General features: G+C 48.9%; 1 protein-coding gene across 1 annotated transcript in view; it reads left to right on the forward strand.

The window, feature by feature from the left end:
* Window positions 1-22394, forward strand: part of WBSCR17 (Williams-Beuren syndrome chromosome region 17) — a 227486-nt gene that overhangs the window by 67602 nt on the left and 137490 nt on the right. The window contains exons 3-4 of the mRNA XM_009888852.1: window positions 10472-10638; window positions 19686-19860. Coding sequence (XP_009887154.1) covers window positions 10472-10638; window positions 19686-19860 — 342 coding nt within the window. The remainder of the gene's footprint in view (window positions 1-10471; window positions 10639-19685; window positions 19861-22394) is intronic.

The following is a 22394-nucleotide window of genomic DNA, read 5'->3' on the forward strand; positions in this document are numbered from 1 at the left end:
AAAATCTACAAAATCCTATAAAAGCTGTGCCAGTGTGGTTGAGCACTTCCATGATGCTAACTGTTTTTAAGGACAGTAAGTAACAAGAATCATTTATTCTACTAATCAAAATAATATTTACCTATTTAAATATTTAAAGCCTCAAGCCTTATACAAGAATGAAATGTCAGGAAGGGATAAGCTCCTGATAAGCACGTTAGTTGGATTTGCTGGCCATCACACAAAATAAAGAAATGATTAATAACTATATTGCAGGAGCAAGACTGGGGAACTACTGGGTGCTCAGAATTCAAAATGAAAAATGGGGGGGGGGGAAGTCTAGCCACCCTCATACGAAGGAGAGCAGGAAATCTTTGAAAACACATCATCGGGATCTTCTTTTTTGAAGAAGTGGGGTCTCCATAATGAGAACCATCAAAGTCTTTGTCTACCCTGTCATCTTCCACCGGCATGTACAATCTGGGCTCCTCTCTCCATTTTCATAGACTCATAGAATAGTTTAGGTTGGAAGGGACCTTGAAGATCATCTCCTTCCACCCCCCTGCCCTGGGCAGGGACACCTCCCACCAGCCCAGGTTGCTCCAAGCCCCGTCCAACCTGGCCTTGAACACCTCCAGGGATGGGGCAGCCACAGCCTCTCGGGGCAACCTGCGCCAGGGGATCACTCCCTGCACAAGAAAGAATTTCTTCCTAATATCTAATGTAAATCTCCCCTCTGTCAGCTTGAAGCCATCCCCCCTCATCCTATCACTCCATGCCCTTGGAAAAAGTCCCTCTCCAGCCTTCTTGTAGGTGCCCTTCAGATACTGGAAGGGTCTATAAGGTCTCTGCGGAGTCTTCTCTTCTCCAGGCTGAGCAACCCCAACTGTCTCAGCCTGTCCTCACAGCAGAGGTGCTCCAGCCCTCGCAGCATCTTCATGGCCTCCTCTGGACATGCTCCAGCCGGTCCGTGTCCTCCTTATGTTGAGGGCTCCAGAGCCGGAGGCAGTACTCCAGGTGGAGTCTCACCAGAGTGGAGCAGAGGGGCAGAATCCCCTCTCTTGCCCTGCTGGTCGCGTTGCTTTTGATGCAGCCCAGGCTACGTTGGCTTTCTGGGCTGTGAGCTCACATTGCCGGCTCATGTTGAGCTTCTCATTTTGTGCCTCCATACAACTGGCACAGATTTTCACGCCTAACTATTTCTGTCTGCCCAGTTCACGAGTGTTTATTATGGCTGTTCACAGAAAAAAGTTGGAGAGGGGTCCAGTAGGACTCCCATTGGTAGCTATAGGGCTATCTTCGTAGGATGTGGGAGCAACACAGAGCCCTAAAAACTTGGGGCATTCTGCAGGCCATGGGTGTTCACCCTTCTCCGTGGTGGTTCCTGCCATTGGCATTTCAAAAGGGCATGCAGAAGGGATGTCACCTTCGTGCGGCATTGGAGAACGGTGTCCTGAACAGCTCTAAAGGGCGTTGTTTCTGCAAAGATGAGTAATAGCGTAGCGTCAAAGCTAATGACGACGTAGCTGTTAAATAGATACACTGGTCATCAATCAGCCTGAGCACCTGTCAGGGCTGGGACAGAGGGCTTCTGCTCCTGGGACCTTCTGCCATGTGGCAGCAGAAGCAGCCATCAATGTGTTCCCAAACTTAAGATCATAACACAGTGCTGTGTGCTTCCAAAAATTATCTCATATGATGGTGCCTTATCCTTACCTGTGCCAGACATTAGTCAGACCAATTAAATTTTTCCAATGGCTACTAAAAAGCAGCCTACTGTTATTTTGGTGACCTTTTCTCCTGTGTCTATTTTTCATACTTGACATCCAGCCAAAGCAGAGTAGAGCCTGGCCATCCTGCCTGTGACGTGGGCGCTATGCAGAGTGTCCTTCAGATATGGGGTTAGAGGGATGGGGAATCTTGGTGGCTTCACGCTGAAGGAATGACACAAAGCAGTGGGTAGGTCAGGGAGGGCTGAACGTCAGCAGGGAGTGAGTAAGAAAATCTTACTCTAACATGATACCAAGGTTTTATACTGGACTTCTACATCCCTGGTCTGCCAGAAATTCACTTTTGAGCAGTTGTGTGCGTTATTCTGTGTCGCCTCTTCACCTGGCAGGTAGTGACTGTTCCCGTGCTGATGGAACTGGGAAACTTGAAGGCTGCACCACATTGAAGTTTTCAAATAGAATGTGCTACTTTTCTCGTAATATTAACCGTTACTTTGCACTGATGTTCAAAATGAGTAGGAATTGATCTTATTTGGTGCTGTTCTATAGGGTGGGACTTCGTGTTTTGGGGATTTTGAGCACGCTAGTGCCCTTCCCTGCTGTGCACAGCACACACGGTTTTGCTGGCTGCTCTTGCTTACTGATAAAATTCTCTTGTGCTTTGCAGAGAACTGAACAGAGATGCTTTCTTTCCACACAGGCGTCTTGTGTGTGTGGACACGGTGCCGGTGTGCTCTGCTGGCTCTCTCGGTGCTATGGAGGCAGGGATGTGTGCTACGTTACGCGGTGAACAAATTGCAGCGTGACTCTGAACTGTCCGGCGCCTGCCTGCTCTGCCTGCCGGGCTCTCTGCCCTCCTGTGGCACAGGCTCGGGAGGCATTTCCTCTGCGGTTTGCCCTGGTGGTGCCCAAGCCTGGCCTGCGGTGGCTGCTTTGTCTTGGCTGCCTTTCTTTTTCACTTGCTTATATTTATCTTGAGAACAGCGTCATCAGTCCCGGAGCGGGTGAACGAGGGGAGTGCTGTTGCCGTTGCCCATCATAAGCTGCCCAAGCTTGGAGGTCCGAGCTCTGTCCTGCTCTGTGTCCACGTCTGGGAGAGGAGTGTGAGATCTGCTTTTGGAGCTGGCAGGGATTTCTGAGGAGCCCTCGGGACCTCTCCTTTTGCTGCTAACTGAAGAAGGCTTCGCTGCTAAGGCAAATGGCTGACCCGCCTTGCTGCTGGGCTGTGCTGGAGCTGTGATCATAGACTCATAGAATGGTTTAGGCTGGAAGGGACCTTGAAGGTCATCCAGTGCCATCCCCTGCCCTGGGCAGGGACACCTCCCCCCAGCCCAGGTTGCTCCAAGCCCCGTCTACCCTGGCCTTGAACACCTCCAGGGATGGGGCAGCCACAGCTTCTCGGGGCAACCTGCCCCAGGTGCTCACCACCCTCACAGTCAACAATTTCTTCCTAATATCTCATCTAAATCTCCCCTCTTCCAGTTTGAAGCCATTCCCCCTTATCTTATCACGACATGCCCTTGTAAAAAGTCCCTCTCCAGCTTTCTTGTAGACTCCTTCAGATACTGGAAAGCTGCTATAAGGTCTCCCTGGAGCCTTCTCTCCTCCAGGTGTCCAGAGCATTGCATGCCCATCAGACAGCCTGACAGGTTCTTGTCAGACTGGGGACCTCGGCTACAGCGAGTTTGGGAAGGGCTTTAATCCGAGGGCAGGCAAGTGATGGGAGCTGGGGGAGACAAAGCCTTCCTCTTATTATATTGTAGGACTCTGTACAGATGCAGTTGCGCTGCCTTTGCCTTCCCCTCGATCTTTGTTGTTCTTCAGTTACTGGTTAGTTGCATGTTTAAAAATGAAAACTCAGCTTGGGGGAAGATGGTTGTCCTCTCCCTAGGCTCTGATGTACCTTCTGCTCTCTGGTGTAGACACCGTGGTCTTGCCCAGGACCCCTGCCTGCTGTAGGGCATGGTTGAGTGCTTCCTTTTATGAGAAGGTTTTGTTTTTCATTGGCATTTCTTGAACTTTGTTTGGCTTCACTTGCCTTCGTGTTGGCATCCTGGAGAGTAAGGAACTGAGCTGAGTGTAGAGTTGGAAGTGACCTTGGTAGAAGGGTTTGTGCTGGTGGGGCTGTGCTGGAGATCAGTTTTGGGGCATTCATTTGCAGCCCAAAGGGTGAATGGCCAAATCTGCAAGCAGAATCTCAACTTCTGCTCCAAACTGTGCCTCGGGTAGTGCTGAGGTGGCACCAGCCTGGAGGAAGACAGCTCGTGGCAAAATGTTGCGACTACGTTGTTCCATACAATGCAAAAATGTGTCTCAGAGTGGATGATGGGACTGTTTTGCTCAAGTGTTTTAAGGCACGGGTTGGGGGGCTAGCTTTTTCTCTACCTTGCTTAAACCTGTGATTTAAAACAGCATCAGTGTTCTGGGTCTGCAGCAGCGGTTACTTTTCCTTCAGCGGTGTTTTTCCAGTATCTCTTTACCACCTGATACTCATCCTGGTTTGTCTCTCTCTGCATCTTGACAGACCTCTGCGTGTTGGTGCACCCCCGTGCCTCGGTTGGAGAGATGGCTCCAGGCTGGCTAATAGGCAATAGGAATGATTTATTAGATATTGTTAGGAAAATGAGGTTACCGATGGATCATCTTCAGATAGCGTGTTGAACCCTGTTTTTCATCTAGATCCAAGTATTACCTTTCAAAATGGCACATACTTGAAAACCAGGGAGCATCTGACCAGGCTTTTCAAATTTATGGAGTTCTGCCTCCTCACTGGAAATAAGGACAGCTATACTTTCTGCTTAATGGTATTTAATGTCCGTGTAAAACTTTGGGAGGCATATTTATGTTGAAATTGGGGGAAAGGAGGCACTACAAAAGGCACAAATTAGGAAAAATGTGATCGTCTTGACGATTTGAGGCTCTGCACAAAATAGACGCGTGTGCTGTCAGGAGTGGATGGCTTGAGTGAGGCATATTGCAGGAGGTGGAAGACGATTTCCAGAGCCAGCGATGAATATCGTCTTTGATGCAGCGTCTGGGATTAGCGATGACTGGATCAGTCAGCGTCAGCAGTATTTCTGCTGTGGGTGCTGGGAGGAAAGCAAGCGGCAGGTCTGGCTGTCCAGCCCCTCTCGGGACTCCTATCTGACTGCCGTGGCTCATCTTTGCCAGAGTATGAGGTAATGGTCCTGTTGTCTGTGGTTATGGACTTTGAAAGAATATAACACATTATTGTCTCTTTCATTAAGTTGTGGGGTTTTTTGGGAAAGGTGTGGCCTGACAGCACCCATCATCTGTAGGAGAAGATGCACCATACGCACTCTATCCAGTCCCACATCGGCATCAAAGTCACCGTCAGCTCTGTGCCGGCGTGGTTTGACCTGGAGCTGTGGGATCAGACAAGTGGGGGCTTGTTTTCTCCAGGAACAGTCCACGCTCCAGGTTGTTCATAAGCTGCGCTCATTAGTCCTGATAAATTGCTTTTATTGGGGATGTGAACTTATAGAAACCATCCGAGTTTGGTTCTCAGTTGCCTGATAGTGGAGAGCGTGATTCTGGGTGGTTGATGGAAATAGCTTTGCACCCCAGAAGACAGTTGATATGTATTAATTGAGTAATAGAGTGGATCGTGTTAAATCACTGAGCAGGAAGAAGTGTTTCATAAATGTTACTTGCCATTTTGTGGCCTCTTTGTGCTCCAGGAGCGCTTGCTGCGATTCCAGGTTATTTTTCTGCTGTGGGATCACGAAGCAGTAAATGATATGATATCCCTTTTCTGTTACCGAGACAGCCAATAAACATCCTAATCTCACATGCTGCACTGAAGAGCAGATTTACAGCTGTGGGTGAGCATAAAACAAATGATGGGAGGATTCAAAGGCAAACTCCTGCAGCAGGCAAGCATACGTGGTAGCAAAACTTGATTCTTTTTATTTTTTTTGGTGTGTGTTTTGAAATTGGCTGGCGTGATTAATACGGCCTGATGTATGCCAAGCTGTTCAGCATAAACTCAGACATATTTCCCCTTCCCCCATCTCCCTTTCTCATCCTTCATTTGTTTCTGAATGGCTTCTTACATAAAGCAGTGACTGCAAAGAATCCACAGGAAAAAACGCCCTCCGTAAATGTTTTTTATTTTATGTGTTTCCCTGCATGTTCTCCTGATTGCAAACTTGGGCTTCACGTAGAATAAAGATCTTGGGTGCAGGAACAGTGACAGCGTCCACAGTCCACCACAGTCCGGTAGTGCCATGGCCTCCCTGGGTCCCTTGCGGGGCCGGTGGGGAGGACGCGGGGAGCTGGTCCATGGACGTGCCAGGCAGGGGTTTCTGCTGGCTCTGGTGTCCGTAGCTGGTCCGTCAGTCTGCTTCTGAGTGAAAAAAGCTGTGTCTGAACCTTGAACCAAGGATGGAGTAAACCCCTTTTCTCCCCCACTTAAGGGCAAGCGGCGCTTCTCAGTGAGAGCTCAGTCAGCTCCTTAAATGAAACCCAGTGCCATACAAATGAAACCCAGCGGCAGACGTTAGGAGGGGTTTTCTCCAGACCCTCAAAACTTACAGAGTTTTGTGAGCATGATTGAATGGGACGTAGTCAAGCACGATTGAATGGGACATAAAATGCCTCTTACTCTGATATCCCACTGATCTAAATGAGAGACAAAACTGTAAGGTGTCTGTTTCTTTTTGCTATTGATTCACGTTTTTTTTAAATAAATCCTGCAAGCAGGTGCCAGCCTGTGTTTAACTGGAGAGAGCAGGATTTAGTGGGGAAAAGGTAATTGCATAACCTGCACTAATTAGTTTACAGGTGTCAGCAAGTAAGTAGTGTTCTGTGCTTTACCATCCCAGTGTTTCTCATCTAGCAACGAGGGGATTGCGAGGGATCAACTGCAGCCCGCTTCAGTTTTCTCCAGTCAGAAGTGTTTTCAGATGTAGAAGGGCGGTATTGCCCTTTTCTAACCTGGCACAGTGCCTCTGTCGGGCAGCTCTGCTTCGGGTCCGTGCGCTGAGCTGCCCGTGGCCGGTGAGCTCCTGACACACGGGGAGGAAAAAAGTTTCCCAGACAGCCTTTTGGGCATGATGAAAAACATCATTACGGGCAAATTTCAATTTAAAAGGAGGTGCTGGACTTTGACCCTAAGGGGAACTAATCACTGACACCAATGGGAAAGTATTGTGGTGGTCTCTGCATTGTATTTCATTTAAATGTAAAGGTTTTCTAATGTATGGAGCGTTCCCTTGGAAATGCACCTCACTGGGCTGAGACTTTCTTGTGGGCAGACCAGATGTGGTGTGAGCTGAACGTTAGAAATAAAACCTGAGATTTTCCTCCTAGAAGATACGAGGAGCTGCGAAGTTTTTTCCAGCCTACCTGAGAAATGGATTTGCTTTGGTGTCACTTCGGGCTGTAGAAAAGCTTGGCAAAAATCTCAGAAGAACAAGTTGATTGCTAGAGCTTCTTGTCTCCCGTGTGCTGCTTTGCCTCCAGCTCCCCTGAGAACCTTCTCGAATATCACATTTATCTCATTAATTGCTAGTCCCCAAAGAGACCAGCCCACAGTCTGAGTTGAGGACTACAGCTGTGCTACAATCCAGTTCTGGCTCTGTGTGTCCCCTTTTGGATAATTAGTGAGACGTGAATCCTGAATTTAGCAGTGTTTTGGTCTGGCATCTCAATTTTGAAGGTCCTGTCTGGCAAGCAGCCAAGCGCTTTCTTGCCTGAGGGCAGTAACTGTGGGCAGAGCGGGGAGACAGAATCATAGACTGGTTTGGGGTGGAAGGGACCTTGAAGATCACCCAGTGCCACCCCCTGCCCTGGGCAGGGACACCCCCCACCAGCCCAGGTTGCTCCAAGCCCCGTCCAACCTGGCCTTGAACACCTCCAGGGATGGGGCAGCCACAGCTTCTCGGGGCAACCTGCCCCAGGGGCTCACCAGCCTGAAAGATGTCTCGGGTGTGGTTTGATGGCCCGTGCATCGCTTGGGACTCGTCCCCAAGCCCCTGGTCATGGTTCCTGCTGGGACCCAGGATCCCTGCTGGCTCTTCTGTGCCGTTCCTCTGGGTTGCACCTGAAACGGTGAAGGCAGCAGAAATGTGACATCGTGTTTCTTTCCACCTTATGCTGTTAAAAGAAAATGGGGCCCTGTAGGGTTGAAAAGGTGGTGTGCTTTGGGGTACGGGAGGGTGGAGATGGTGGATGGAGCTGCGTTGGACAGCCTGGCAGCCTCTCCTGCCTGCTGCTGCTGGGGGCCAGCGTGGTCCCAGCCTGCTGCCCAACAGTAAATCCTCCCTAAACTGGTGTCTCAGATGTTTCTAGGAGTAAAACAGTCAAACCTCTGTACCTTCGCCAGTAAATGGTCTGAACAGTAAGGCTGAACCACGAAGTCCAGATCAGTCCCTTTTGTGTTTAAAATACATTAAATAAATAAAACAAAACAAAACCCCACCACCTCCCATCTTACGTACTCATTGTTCCTGCTGTTTCTAACAAGTTCTCCACTGGTCCTTCTAATTATGTTTGAGCTCAAGCATTTATTTTTTTTGTTCTTTTTCCCCTCCCCGGCCCCAGGAGAGCCCAGAAGCACCAGGAGTTTTCCTGCACGCGCGGGTGAATATTTGTTAACACATCAGCGTGTCAATAATGAACCGCTGCGGTGGAGCCTGGAGGGCTGAAGGCCGATAGCCCGTGGCTGCGGGCAGAGAGCATCGCTCACCCCAGCTGCTTTCTGCGCCAGCAACTGAAGAGAACCCGTGTGAGGGCTGACAAACTTGAGGTTAATTTGGTTTTAAATTGCTGCCTTCCCTGCTCGTGTGGTTGCAACCAAAGCCAGCAGAGAGCATGGTGGTTATGCAAAGCCTTTGCCTCCCCCCCCGCCGGCCTTTGGAGAATTGCAGCTTTGCGCGTATGAACAATGCGGGTATTTGGCATGTCCACTCTTTCTCCAGACTTATCCCTTCTCCCCATATCTTTGTTCTCCTGTCCTCGGCAATCTGGGAAGGAGAACTGCGATAAGAGTGGCGCAGGGTGAATGCGAATGAGCAGGAGATGAACCTCAAAGGGCTCGAGTTGGATTTTCCTCCAAACCTCTTTGATCACAAACTGAGCTCTTTATCCCCCCGAAGCGTGCCCCGGGGGAGGGCTGCCCAGAGGTATGCGATGATGAAAAGGAAATGCTCTTGCTCCTGTGACCACCTTCTCTTCAGCTTAGCAGGTATCGACATATACCAAAAGCAGGTTTTTAATCTCAGAGCTGGTTTAGGTTGACTTTTGTGGCAGGTTTTCAGGGTCAATTGTCACTTTACCCCATCACGACTGTTCATTCATTTTAAAAAGAGATCTTCCCTTTGGAAGATCCTTTTCAGCATTCGGTTCATTCCCTTTTGTCACAAGCTTGGCTTGTGTTGGGGCAGGCAAGAGTTAAATCAAGAAGTACAACCTTGTTTTTATCCACCAAACTTGTTAAACTAAAGAAGATTCATAAAGAACTGTGTTTCTGTTAAAGTCTTTGTCTCCCAAGTCTCATTTTGGAGTCTGAAGAGCGCCTGCTGTTGCCTAAGGAACACCCGGTACAATTAAATACAGAGTCATTGTTGGGGAGTCAATGAGCTTGAAGCGATGCTGGGATGTCGTTCGTGCGTTCGGTCTTTCTTTGCTTATCGGGGCAGGATTTACTTGGTAAACGCTCATTGTAATTCTGCGAACTGCTAATGTTGCATGTCTAATCTGTCATGAATACGGAGAGGGAGCGGGGAGCTCGTTTTCTTCTTCCCTCGCACGTAGTTATTGTCGGGGAAGCTGGAGAGTTTGATTAAATTGTTTGAAGTAGTTAAAGATTGCCTGTTTGCTTTCTGCGAGTATTTTTATTAAGGTTAGGTTTCTGGTTAGGATAAAGCATGGCATTAAAACAACATCTGCGTCTCTTTGGGAACGAAGTGTGCTCCTTGGAGAGACCCCTTCCACTGCCCCAGTTCTGCTCCACGTGTGTCTTTCCTCTTGAGGTCAACGTGACGTGAACCTGTTGCTTGCCAGGGACGGAGCTGGCTGGTGGGTGACCTGGGAGCTCCTTCCACCTCTGTCCTGCTCTGGTGCACAGAAATGTGTCTAAGCAGACATCCAGCCACCAGAGCAGCTTATGTTAAGCAATTCCTCCTGAAACTCAGATTGATGATGGCGAGTTTTTGTTTTTAACCTATCCTGGCTGCATAGTCCAAAGGCACCGCATGGCAGTGCTCTGCTGGGGTACTTCAGAGACAGGAGTGTATTCAGAAGTATCTGCAAAGAGAGCTAAAACATTTATTAATACTCTTTGACCAAGGGTCATTTCGTATTCATTTCGTTCCAAAGCAAATGGGAAGAAAATTCACAAGTGCCATTTAAGAACAAAGCTCATTTCTGAGCACCAATTAATCTTAAAACAGAATAGGAATGTCGAGTTTCACTCTCAATGGTAAAGCCATTTTCTCTCTTTTGGAGGCTGCTGCTTGTTCCGTGCCCACAGACATGCGAGCGCAGCCCTGGGTGAGTGAACTCTGGATTCATGCCCTGCCCGTGGTGCTCTCTCCGTCTTGGATACTCTCCGTCATTGCTGTCTTCCTCGATGGCACTGCTGGAATGAGGCACCGGCAGCTGTAATCCGGGGCTGCGCAAAGCCGGGGGATGGCAGCCGTCGGCGGGCGCTGTGTGTTGCGCGCGTGCCTGACTCGAAGCGCTGCGCCGTGTGCTCTGCTGACCCTGTCGCGCTCTCTCTGCCCTTTGTGCTACAGGTGCAAAGAGCTGAAATACGGCAAGGACCTACCCCAGATCTCCATCATCTTCATCTTCGTGAACGAAGCGCTCTCCGTGATCCTGCGATCGGTGCACAGCGCTGTTAATCATACCCCAGCTCACCTCCTGAAGGAGATCATCCTCGTGGACGACAACAGCGATGAAGGTTAGCAGCACTGGGGTCTTGGATCTCCAGAATGTCGGGAGGGGGGTTAATTTCCTAAAATCTCATTGAGCAGTCACACTTCTTTGGGTGCGGTGACGCTGCTGGGAAGCACACGGCGTGAGGTGGCAAGTTTGCTGGCTGGCACGACAGTTTTCCCCAGTTTCTGTAGCAAAAGAGAAACAGGATCAAACCAAAGTTAAAATCTAAGGTAATTGTTGATTGACAGCGTAGCTGGAAGCTAGAAGGCTAAAGGGAACCGGATAGCAATCTTAGCTTTCTCTTCACGGTAGCACCCAGAAGTTCTGGTTTGAGGTGTATCCCTGTCTGTAGTAAAAACCCCTTTGATTGTGACAGAGGTGCACCTCTCAGTATTTACGGCGGGGGCGAGAGCCTGGAGCCTGGGGAGCTATTCCAGCTTTGGCCCCTTGCAATGGTCTTAAACGAGATATTTTCTCTATGTATGTCTCAGCTTCCCTATCTGTAAAATAAAGTCCCAGGCTTTACAGAATGGTTAGGACCCTTTGGAAACCCTCCTTACTCTCATATTCTGTTTTTGATGTGAGAAGGATAAGTAAGGAGGAAGAAGAGGAGACAAACACGCCCGACCTACTCAAGTCAGAGTGTGGAGGGGGATGGAAGGTTTTCCATGTTACACGCGGGTGTCGTTTGGTTCAACCTGCTCTGTCACTGTTGCAGTACGTTCCCTTCTGGCTTCTGATAACACAGAGCTGCAGGAGGTGGTTTCATGTGGAAGCATTTTCAGACTCGTATTCTTCCAAGATTTCTTTTTTTCCAATATACAGTTGGATAATGTCATTAGGGTCATTAACATCTTCATGAAGAACAGCAAACGGTTAGATTACTTTGATTACTGCCTTCTTTATTTGTAGTGCATGCTTTTAGTATTATTTTAAAAAATAAGAGACATGTGCTGCGGTTGCTGTGATCAGAAGGGAAGATCAGGGAGGGCGCAGGATGCGGAGAGCTCATTTCCAGAGGGAGCCTGAGAGGTTGCTCGTCTGTCTGCAGTGAGATGAGATAGTATACAGCAAGCTATTCAAGCCTATAAAAATAGGCACTCAAATACCACAGTAATGAGCACCATAGAAAGCTGATGAATTATAATTACCAGTAAAAGAAACAGGAGGGCAGCTCCTCAGCTGATGGAAATCACAGCAGCTCTAGTGCAAAAGCTGGGATGGTGTGCACCAGTGAAACCATGGGATTTCAGAGCTGGAACTACTTGGCTAGCGAAGGGAGAGTGCAGGTGATCTGTCGCTGCAGTATTTAGCATTGCCCAGTACTCAGAGGGTTCGAAATACCAAAATGAGATGCTGCCTCTCCAAATTTTACCATATCAATGGGGTGAAGAACACTCTTTAAAAGGGAACTCATTGGTAATAATTATTGAGCTTCTCTAGCTACTGCCACGCACAAAGAAATACGTTTCTAAAAGGCCTCCACCCATCATTCAGTATGCGGCACAGAGGCTAATATTGAGTCAGGAACTCTGGAGACACTACGGAAAGGCACAGGGCAACGGAATGAATCCTTTCAAAAAGCAGAGCGCACACACACACACGCTCCTCCCCCCTAAGCTGCGACTGCAGCTGGCAGCGAGGATGCAGAATGCCATCTCCTTATCCGGCACCGGGATTGCAAAGCACTGTCTTGCCTGGCAGTTTGCTGCGAGGGCTGCGGCGGTGCTGGGGGGGTCTGGTGGTGGGGATGGGTGGTGGCAGGGTGTGACAGGGCAGCAAGATGGGTGGCGAGCGTGTAGCGTGCTCAAGCACTTCCAGCTCTGGGTTTTCCTCCTCGTGCCTGTTTTTGCAGGCTGACCAAGCTGCCCGGGTTGTGTTGGAGCGCTTTATGGCACCCACCTAACCAGGGAGGTGACCCAAATTGAGGGACAAATTCCTACATCATGTGCAAGAGGTGGGAAAATCCCAACCTCCTTGCATGCCTGGGCACCGTGCGCTCTACATCCCACCAAGAGGATCCGTGGATTGCGTGGGGAAACAGGGTTGTGCTGAGGGTTGTACAACACCTGCACACCAAGGTGGCTCCGTCCTCAGAAACCTTGGATGGCGGTGTATAGGGAGAGGGGTGTAGGCAACGAGGCGATGCTATTAGCTGGTGGGGTTAGTTAGTAACGTCAGTACTATGCTGTCGAGTCTTTGTAGGCATCGTGACAAATGAGATTTTTAAGGAGGGATTTGAAGGAAGATAATGAGGTAACTCGGCAGATGTTTATGGAGAGCTCCTCCCAAGCGTGTAATAATCTTGTTTTCTCATGTAAAAGAAATGATACAAACCAGAATGTATCTCTGGGACCTGTGCGTTCACTCTGTGCATCGTCAAGGAGCTTCAATGACAGTGAAGAATTATTAATGGCAATAACATCGTCATATAGTTCCCAGTAATAGTAGGAAATAATTGTGAGCAGCAATAGCAACATCATATAGTCGATGCTTTGGATATTACAAAGTTGTCGTAATATATAGATTTGGCTTCTACAGGAAAATAATTACAGGTAAATAGTTTCTCATGACTCTAAGATTTAGATGTGAATCCTGGGAGATGAAGCACTGGTGTCGTGCAGAGGATGGCGTTGCGTGAGTGCAACTTTGGTGGCTGTGATTGAAGAAGAGAAGGAATTACTTCAGCCTCTGCGAGCAGCTGGGTGTGTTTGAGGGACAATTTCCATGGTGCATGGCTTGTCACTGCAGCCCAGGCAAAGCCTTTGGGGGCTCAGTTTTATACCCCTGACAGACGGTTGACCTCCAGAGAGTAGTGGCTCAAAACCAGCAGCTGTGTTGTATCCTGGTGGGTTGCCAGAAGCAGCTTCTGGGAAAGCCATTGAAGGCTCCTGAGAGCCCATGGCCGGGGGCTGCACGCTGGGGTGTTTGCGTCTCTGTTTTGTTAGGGAGCGCTTGACACAGATGCGAAGAGGAAATACAGCTTGTCTGGGTAATTGAAGAACAAAGCATGTTCCCAAACCAAATAGTAAAAGACCCCCCAGGGATTTCCAAGTCAACTTCAAGTTTTAAAATGAGTCCCGGGGACAGAGGTAGGAACCGCATCCCCTGCGCACCGCGGCTGGTGCTGCCCGCCGGGCAGACCGCTGACTGGTTACACAGACACGATCAAAACCTTTCCGCGTTTTGTAGTTTTCAGACTGGAACAAACTGCTTCTGAAGACTCATTAGACGCTTCTTGCACTTAGCTTTGTTGTGACGTGGTCTGTACAACAACACTGCACAACACAGAGGTGAGCAATGAGAGATGAAAAGTTAATGAACACGGTCAGTTGGATTCTTTATATCTGAGCTGTAAATAGATAAAAGATAACAATGTATTGTAATGTGGGGGAAAAAAGATTCCTTCTTGAAGGGGAAAGCTTGGGGAGTTGTAGTTTGAACCCCTTTCTCCCTTGAGCTGCACGTTATACTTCGTAAAGACTTTTTTGGAGGCTGCTTTTGTTTGGGCTTGTTGCGGGGGTGTAATTACAAAGCGAGTGCACAGGTTGTGTTTCTGAGTGATAACATGTTTCCTGGGTTGTTGGAGGGATGCAGCAATGTGCCCCTGAGATCTTACGTTATCTTGCAGCTGCACACTTTGTCCGAGTCTGTTGCTTAATCATCACCTGCTTTTTTTTCTTTGCTGTCTGTCTTTTAGTGGTTTTAATCTGGGATAATATCTCTTTGAAAGGCAAACCTCTAGGTATAAAAGAAAACCTTTGGGTGAAAGACTTGCTTAAAGGAGCTGGCTACACTCGGGGAGACATGCTACGGGATGTAATTTACCTCGGTGTAACATATTAGCTGCGCCTTGATATATTGCTTTCTTGTTTTGCAGCTCGTTTCAACAGCAGCGACAGCGGTCGGCGCGCGCTCTCCCGGGAGCTGCCTGGCTGGCGTTCGGTGTGTTTGTGTTTAGAGGAAGGTTTTAACAGGATTGCAAGCAGCTGAGTCATACCTCAGCTCTCCCTAAGGTGCTGGTCCAGCCCAAGTGCCTAATTATTCCGATTGCTCTAACTAAAGATGGGTTGCTTAATTGCAGCTGACCTGGTGCTGTCCCACTGGCGGTGAGGTGGGAGGCTGTCAGGCCCTGCGGAGGCGTGGAGGAGAGCACCAAACCTGCTTTGTTTGTCTCTGTTTGGCTTTTGCTGAACCCACTGAACCAGAGGCTCGCAGCCCAGTGCACCGAGTGGGACCCGCTTTGCCGGTAACCCCGTATGAGAACGGATTCGTGTACCTGCTCCCCTTTTCACAGTTTCCTCTTCAATATTTGCAGGTGAAAAGCTTCAGAGCCTCACCTGGCTCTGCTCTCACTGCAAAAATTCTCAGATTCATTTATTGCGTGTTGAAGGAGTTTCTTTTGTGAGTTCAGGCTGCAGAAATCCAAGCCACGATGGTTTGGAGGTTTCAGGCAGGTGAGAGCGTGGGACAAGGGAGTGCTGGTGTGTCCCACGGCACCGGAGCGCTCCCATCTCCGACTTCTGTGTCCTTCAGCCTTCAGGGCTTCTGATAACAGCCTTGGGCTCTGTAGACTTTTCCCACCCAGCTCAGCCCGGCAAACACAACTATGTTTTCTTTAGGGGTGTAGAGGAGGTGCGGTCTGCTCTCTGGGACCACCTGGGCATTACTGTATGACAAATTTTCTGCCGTTGGTGGTTCCTTGAGCTCCTCTGTTGCCATTGGTCTTTGCTTCTTTCTTTGTGTGGCAATAGGCAGTTCCCACCTTTAGTTCTGGGGACTTCAACAGGATTTGGGGAGACTTGGGCAGGATTTGGGGAGATTCGGGCAGGATTTATGGTGTGGAGCACTGAGCAGCGGATGTTCCTGCAGTTGCTTCTGCGCTAATGTCTGTGCCACGGTTACCTTCAGTGGCATCAGGTGGTTCGATTTCTCTGGCAGGCCTGTTTCCCAGAAAGCTCATGTAGGTGACAAAATACTTTGCAATAGGTAACATAAGTCATTGCAGCTGGCAGATGGGTTTTTTAATAGAGCAACAGGTCTATTGGATTCTAGTTCCTTGGACTTGCCCTTCAGTGAAGATCAATACGGACAGATGGAGAGCAAGAGGCAGGATTGAAATTGAACCCGCCGGCTTTTTCAGTAGAATTTCTCGCTGCAAATCTTCCCTGGAAGCAGCTCGTGCAATGGCCAAGACCAAACATTCACAGATGCTCCTGTGTACAAATACTGATTGCATCCTTAATAAACAGGACTTAGAAATGATGTGGGCATGCTCTGAAGGATGGTCCAGTGTAGGCTTCTCCAAAGGATGCATGTGCGGCAGGTGAAGAGTGTGCCGTAGGATGCAGAAGAGAAAGGAGTCTCTGGATTCCATTGCAGTGCTTAGTTTGAATCAAATTACTGGTTGTGTAGCTCATGCAGATCCACCCACTCAGATACCTCCTGAGTGCGTGGCCTAAATACGGGGTCCTTTGATTAGGAAGGATGAAGGTGAGCTGGGGAACCGCTGCTCTGCTCCCGTCTTGGCTCCTGACTATCTTTGTCATTTCTTTGCATCCAGAGTTTCAGGTTATGAACACTGGGATGATTAGCATGCTAAAATTATCGTCGGCTGAGTATCTAGTGGATATTCTCATTTTCAGCAATGACCTGAAGGGGCGAAAGCACTGCTATGACCCCACGCAAGACAGAGGTGAGGAGAATGGCAGCAAGCTTAGATCGAAGCTGTGAGATGCTTTCTCCCCTGCTGTGGTTTGCGTGAAGCCCTGAAAATAGCAGATCCAAAGGCCAGGTTGCCAGTTTCTGTGAAAGCTGCCTCCCTTACGCGGGGGTATCTGCTATTGTCCATTAGTGCAAGTCATTTAATTCCTGGTGTACTACTTCAGACCTCCTGACCTTCCTATTGCAGCTCTGGGATGCACTGCAAAGCTACAACAGTTGGGGATGAAACATCTCTTAAGTTAATATGACAACCGAAAAGCTTTGCTGCTACTGAGCTTAATGCAACAGCTCTCCGCACCCCCAGCCCGGAGCCACGCGTTCTGACAACGCGCGTCAGAGCCGCCGTGAGTTGTTTTCCTGTTACACTAATGGCACTCGGTGAAGCGACTGCTGAGTGAAGGAAAACACAGGGTAAAATTAGGAACGACTCTGAACGACCTGGATTAAGATGAGAATCGCGAGTGAGTTATGATTTCCAGCCCGCTGGAGTTCACGTGGAGGGAGCCGAGCATGTCTGGTCCCACCAGATCAGCGTCCGTGGGACAGGGGGAGCTGTGCCAGTGCGGCTGTGCCGGTGCTGGGCTTTCCACTGGTGCTTTTCAACACACCACATCAGTCCTGCTCATTGGCGAGGGGAGACCTCGGCCAAGGCTCGCTTAAAACTGGAACGGGAGTTTTGCGGAGCATTCCTGAACGCTGGCATTTCACTTCAGTTACCTAAGAGTGCATTTTCCACATCTGCACTTCTGGATGAGCTGAGAAATGAAATACAAAGCCCACCCCATCCCTGTGCCTGCTGGCTGGACGCCCAGTTGAGTGCCAACTATAATGTCTCTCCTAGTACCAAAAAAGTGCTTGGCAGCTGCTGTGCACTGAGCACTCCTCCCGCAGAGCTGCAAACCAGCTCAGAAGGGCGAGAGACTGGCGGAGGCCAGCACAGATGTGCAGCCGTCCTCTCCGTTAGGGCTTCTGCAGGCACGTAAGAAAAGGGAATTCTCACCCAAAAGGCGTGTGCTGTGGGCTGAGCCAGGCTGGAAGGGAAGGCAGGGAGCAAAGCCGGAGGTCTGGGCAAGGTTGTACAGGGAGCCCTTAGTGGAGGGAAGGTCTGGAACCACGTTTCCCACGTCTGCTTAATGGTTTTAACTCTCGAGTGTTTCTCCGCTTGGGTAGCAGCCCGTCAGGGATGCTTGCAGCATGCATTGTGGGCAGGAGAGGGGCACTCTGGCCTCTGCTAATGAACGGGCTGGTGGGCTAGAATGATGCTAATCATAAGCAGCTTCTCCACCGGCTCTCCATGGTCACCTCACACCGTTTCGCAGGTGCACGGCTGTGCTGTACTGGCCTTCCTGCTCTCAGCAGGTCAGTTCTTCACCTATTGGCATCCAGCATCCCTTCAGAAAGGAGGAGGACGTGGCTGTGGCTCCCCGGGGAGTTTTTGACGAGCTGCCTGTTACACAGCGTGGTGGGCGCAGGAATCTCTCAGGCTTCACCCCTCGCTGCCTTTGAGACATGACATGACAATTCTTTCCTGTTTCACTACAGCTGTATTCTCTTTTGAGCTGCTCAAACAATTCCCATGAAGATTTTTCTTGGTTTCCTTCGGCTGAGATTAAAACTCCAATTTGAAAGTTGTTTTAATTGTTCAGCCTAGCCTTTAATGCAGTGGTCTGCAGCATTAATGTCTCACCTTCTGACAAAAACACGTGAGGTGCCAGTGCTGTGCTTGTGGGCTTTCATCTGTTAAAAAAAATATCTATGTCTCTGTCTCCTTAAAACCATTCGGGAGAGTTGTTGTCTCCATAAAATATTGGTTTTTCTCTGAGTGGCTCAGCATGAAATGGAAGTTGCTGAGTTATGTATGTATGTGCTGCAGATGCTTTGAATTGAGGAAGGGGCTCATTTGCTTTATTCTTTTTATTCCCACTTCAGCATAAAAAAGAAATGAGACTTTTGGGAAATTGATATGTGAGGGGAACCATCCCAGAAAGGCAGTCTGAAGAAAGCACGTTTTATGTGCGTGGAAGAAGGCGTGGAAGGGAAGGGAACAGATAATCCCTCTTCCTTTGATTTCTCAGGCTAAGACCCACAGATGGGACTTGCTATTTACTCTTGCTCTTCACTGCCGTGTTTCCTTCGTGTAGGAGCCCACATGTGCTCATATGTCGTAAGTGCTTTACCATGTGGATTATATTAATTGTGATTTTTTCTTTTTTCTTCTTCTTTCCTGGAGAGAGTATGTGTGCAGGGGTAGTAGACTATAATTTGGGTTCATGGACCACATCTTAATTTTCTGCTGTCCTGGAGCAGGGATAAAAGGCATAAAAGACATTCTGAGGAGCTGCTTTCGTGGCGTTAACAGTCTGTGTTGGTGCACAGCAGTATTGCGTAGCTTTTACAGAGTACTTCTCATCAGAAGATCTTTGTGCATTTAAGCGATGCACCAAGAAGTGAAAGGAGCAAGGTTTCTGGCAGAGCACGAGCACTTTTCCAAATTTTTGAAAAAAACATACCAGTACTTACCCCTTTTTGTAACCTTCCGTATGCTTCCACGTTCAAAGTCCTGTGTGTCTTTTATACTCAATGCTTGTGACTATCAAAAACTGTAATGCTGGCAATGACTGCAGGCTGACAGACCCAGTATGTTCTCAGCTGTAGCACGTCTACGGGCTTAGACAACATAATTAGATGATGTGCAGTTTCCAATGAACAGAAGATACGTGGTATGAGCATCTTCTGAATGAAGCCAAAAATCTCTTTCATCCTCTCATAAAAGCAGGGGGAATTTCAACTTTTCTAGTGGCAAAGCTTGGAAAACGTATAGCAAATGCCAGGACTGTAGTAGTGAAGCTGAATGAAAAGGATAGTGAAGCTCATACACAGTTTGATGTAGTTTAAGTTACTTCAGATGGGTTTTGCAGCATTTCTAGCAATGCATTCAGGTACAGTCTCCGTCAGAAGTTCAGAGCCACTGTTGTTTGGTAATCACAGGTGACTTCTTTCTGGTCGTGTCTCTCAGTGGGGTGACACGCAGGGATTGCAAAGCCTCTGACCTAGCTGACCTCTTGCTGCCTGTTGCCTCTGAAGATGGCATGCAGGCTCCTTAGTTGTCCAACATCAATGTTTTTGGCAACCTTGAAGGACTTTTATAAAGGTTGTGGTCAGTACACCATCAGGTGGTCTTTTGCAAGTCAGCATTGATCGACACTAAGTGATTTTATTCCTCTCAGAGGTGTTCCGGAGATATGTGGCTCCTGTAAATTACAATTGTATCCATCAACGAAGTGGGTTAATTTTAGGTAGAAAATGTTGCATCTTTTCAATGGGTTCTCTCCACTTCTTTTCTAGAGGAACTGAAGGCGCCGCTGGAAGAATACGTCAATAAACGATACCCAGGGCTCGTGAAGGTGGTGCGCAACCAGAAGAGGGAGGGCCTTATCCGAGCTCGTATTGAAGGCTGGAAAGCTGCCACTGGCCAGATCACCGGGTTCTTTGATGCCCATGTGGAGTTCACTGCCGGCTGGTAGGTGCTCAGCCAGGTCTCGGTTAGAGTGTGTGTGTGTGTGTGTGTGTGTGTGTGTGTGTGTACGATGCGTTAAACAAGGGACAGTCTGTCGTTTTGTGAGGATGTGTTTGCAAACGAGACAACTGGTTTATTAATCCTGTCTTCCTCCTGTACTGAACGGCCTCTGATGAGATATGACGGGAGGATACAAGGGAAATCTGTCCTTGCCCTTCTTTTCTGCAATTGTTTTTGGTCCCCTCACCTCCCGTTTATATCTTTCAGGTTGATTTCCCATTCCCTTAGCCCTAAGTAATTTCTCTAAGTTTTAAAAAGCCCAGGCAGCAAGGGATTGAAAGAGAAAGTGTTTCCTGCTTCCTTGCCCTTTGCAGCTGGATCCCACTGGGGAAGGCTTAGATGGGTTAGATTGATGTGGTTCTTCTGCAGCTAGGAATAAGTGCACAAGTACAGAAGCAGTGAAAGGTGTTTCATAAGGATTTTTTTTCAGAGATTCAAAACATTTGGGTTGTAGTGGCTTAAGCTTGAGTCTAGATCATGAGAGGAGCTTGAGAGGGATTCTTTTCTTTTTCTTTTTTTCCTCTCTAACCAAGTGTAACAAGTAAATGGTCCATGTTTAGAAAAGTGGAGGTAGAAGACCCTAACTTGCATCTAATTTGAACAGAGTAACATCCACAAGAAAAATGCCTTAGCAGCTGTGAACAGAGAATTCTGCACAGTTACTGAATTCTTTGTAATGACATTGCAGCTGAAGGGTGTATTTAGGAGCCATTTCATACGTTGATATCTGTATCCCCAACTAAACATTCCTCTCTTCGGGTCATTATGTCCTCACACCTGATTTTATTGAAATACAGAGGAAGCTCCCATTTCTCAGCTCTTGAAGCGTCTTTTCTAGGGATAGAGAGTGACCTTTTCTGCTGCGTGGGCTTGACTCACTCTGGTGTTATGTACCTGCTGCTGTCGCTGGAGGCACCAAGAGTGCAAGTTACTCCTTGTGTTGGTAGCGAGCCAGCAATGATAGAATGGTTTTAGCTGGAAGGGACCTTGAAGATCGTCTAGTTCCAACCCCCCTGCCCTGGGCAGGGACACCTCCCACCAGCCCAGGTTGCTCCAAGCCCCGTCCAACCTGGCCTTGAACACCTCCAGGGATGGGGCAGCCTCAGCTTCTTGGGGGCAACCTGCCCCAGGGGCTCACCACCCTCACAGGGAAGAATTTCTTCCTAATATCTCATCTAAATCTCCCCTCTGTCAATTTGAAGCCATTCCCCCTCATCCTATCACTACATGCCCCTGGAAAACGTCCCTCCCCAGCTCTCCTGGAGCCTCTTTAGGGACTGGAAGGCTGCAATAAGGTCTCCCCGGAGCCTTCCCTTCTCCAGGCTGAGCAACCCCAACTCTCTCCACCTGTCCTCCCAGCAGAGGGGCTCCAGCCCTCAGATCATCTTCATGGCCTCCTCTGGACACGCTCCAACAGGTCCAACAGATCAGTGGCTCTTGGGCTGCAGAGGTGAGGCTGTGTGCACCCCCTGCTCTGGGCATGTTTGAATGTCCCAGAGCTGAATTTCGTAACTATAGAGTCCATATATAGTTCCTCAAACCGTATTCCAAGTTAAAAAAGACCCTTCAGATAGTCCCACTTTCAAGAATTTTCCCTGTTCTGCCCAGGGATGTGGTTTTTTGGATTTGGGGGAAGTCTGGACCAGTTAAAGTGTGGAGTAAGCAGAACATATCCTTCAGTGCCTTGCTTTACAGAAGGGAAGTTTTTGAGCTGGGCTTCCCGGACGGTGGATCGTGTTTTCGTGCAGGATATCCACCCATGCCTGACAGCACGGGAATCTGCGTGCAGTTGCCCTGCAGATGCACATCAGGGCTTTACACAGGATGACTGTCCAGGCGGAACAGCAGGAGATGAGAGCAGCCATGTTGCGGCAAACCAAGGGCCTGTCTGTGCCACTAATGATAGCTGGAAGCCTCGGAAGGCGCATGTGGGTCAGGCTGGCACATACAATATCCTTCAGAGTACACTACTGAAGTCCACTGACTTGCAGATACGAAGCAGATGCGGCTTTTATGACCTGGATGAAGGGATAGAGTGTACCATCAGCAAATTTGCTGATGACACAAAACTGGGAGATGCGGCTGACACGCCAGAAGGCTGTGTCACCATGCAGCGTGACCTGGACAGGCTGGAGAGTTGGGCAGAGAGAAACCTGATGAAATTCCAGAAGGGCAAATGTAGGGTACTGCACCTGGGGAGGAATAACCCCACACATCAGTACAGGTTGGGGGCTGACCTCCTGGAGAGCAGCTCTGTGGAAAGGGCCCTGGGAGTCCTGGTGGACGAGAGGATGTCCATGAGGCAGCAATGTGCCCTGGTGGCCAAGAAGGCCAATGGCATCCTGGGGTACATCAAGAAGAGTGTGGCCAGCGGGTCGAGGGAGGTCATCCTCCCCCTCTGCTCTGCCCTGGGGAGGCCACATCTGGAGCACTGTGTCCAGTTCGGGGCTCCCCGGGTCAAGAAGGACAGGGAACTG

This window comes from Charadrius vociferus, unplaced genomic scaffold, assembly GCF_000708025.1.
Source record: "Charadrius vociferus isolate BGI_N301 unplaced genomic scaffold, ASM70802v2 scaffold636, whole genome shotgun sequence".
Taxonomy (NCBI): domain Eukaryota; kingdom Metazoa; phylum Chordata; class Aves; order Charadriiformes; family Charadriidae; genus Charadrius; species Charadrius vociferus.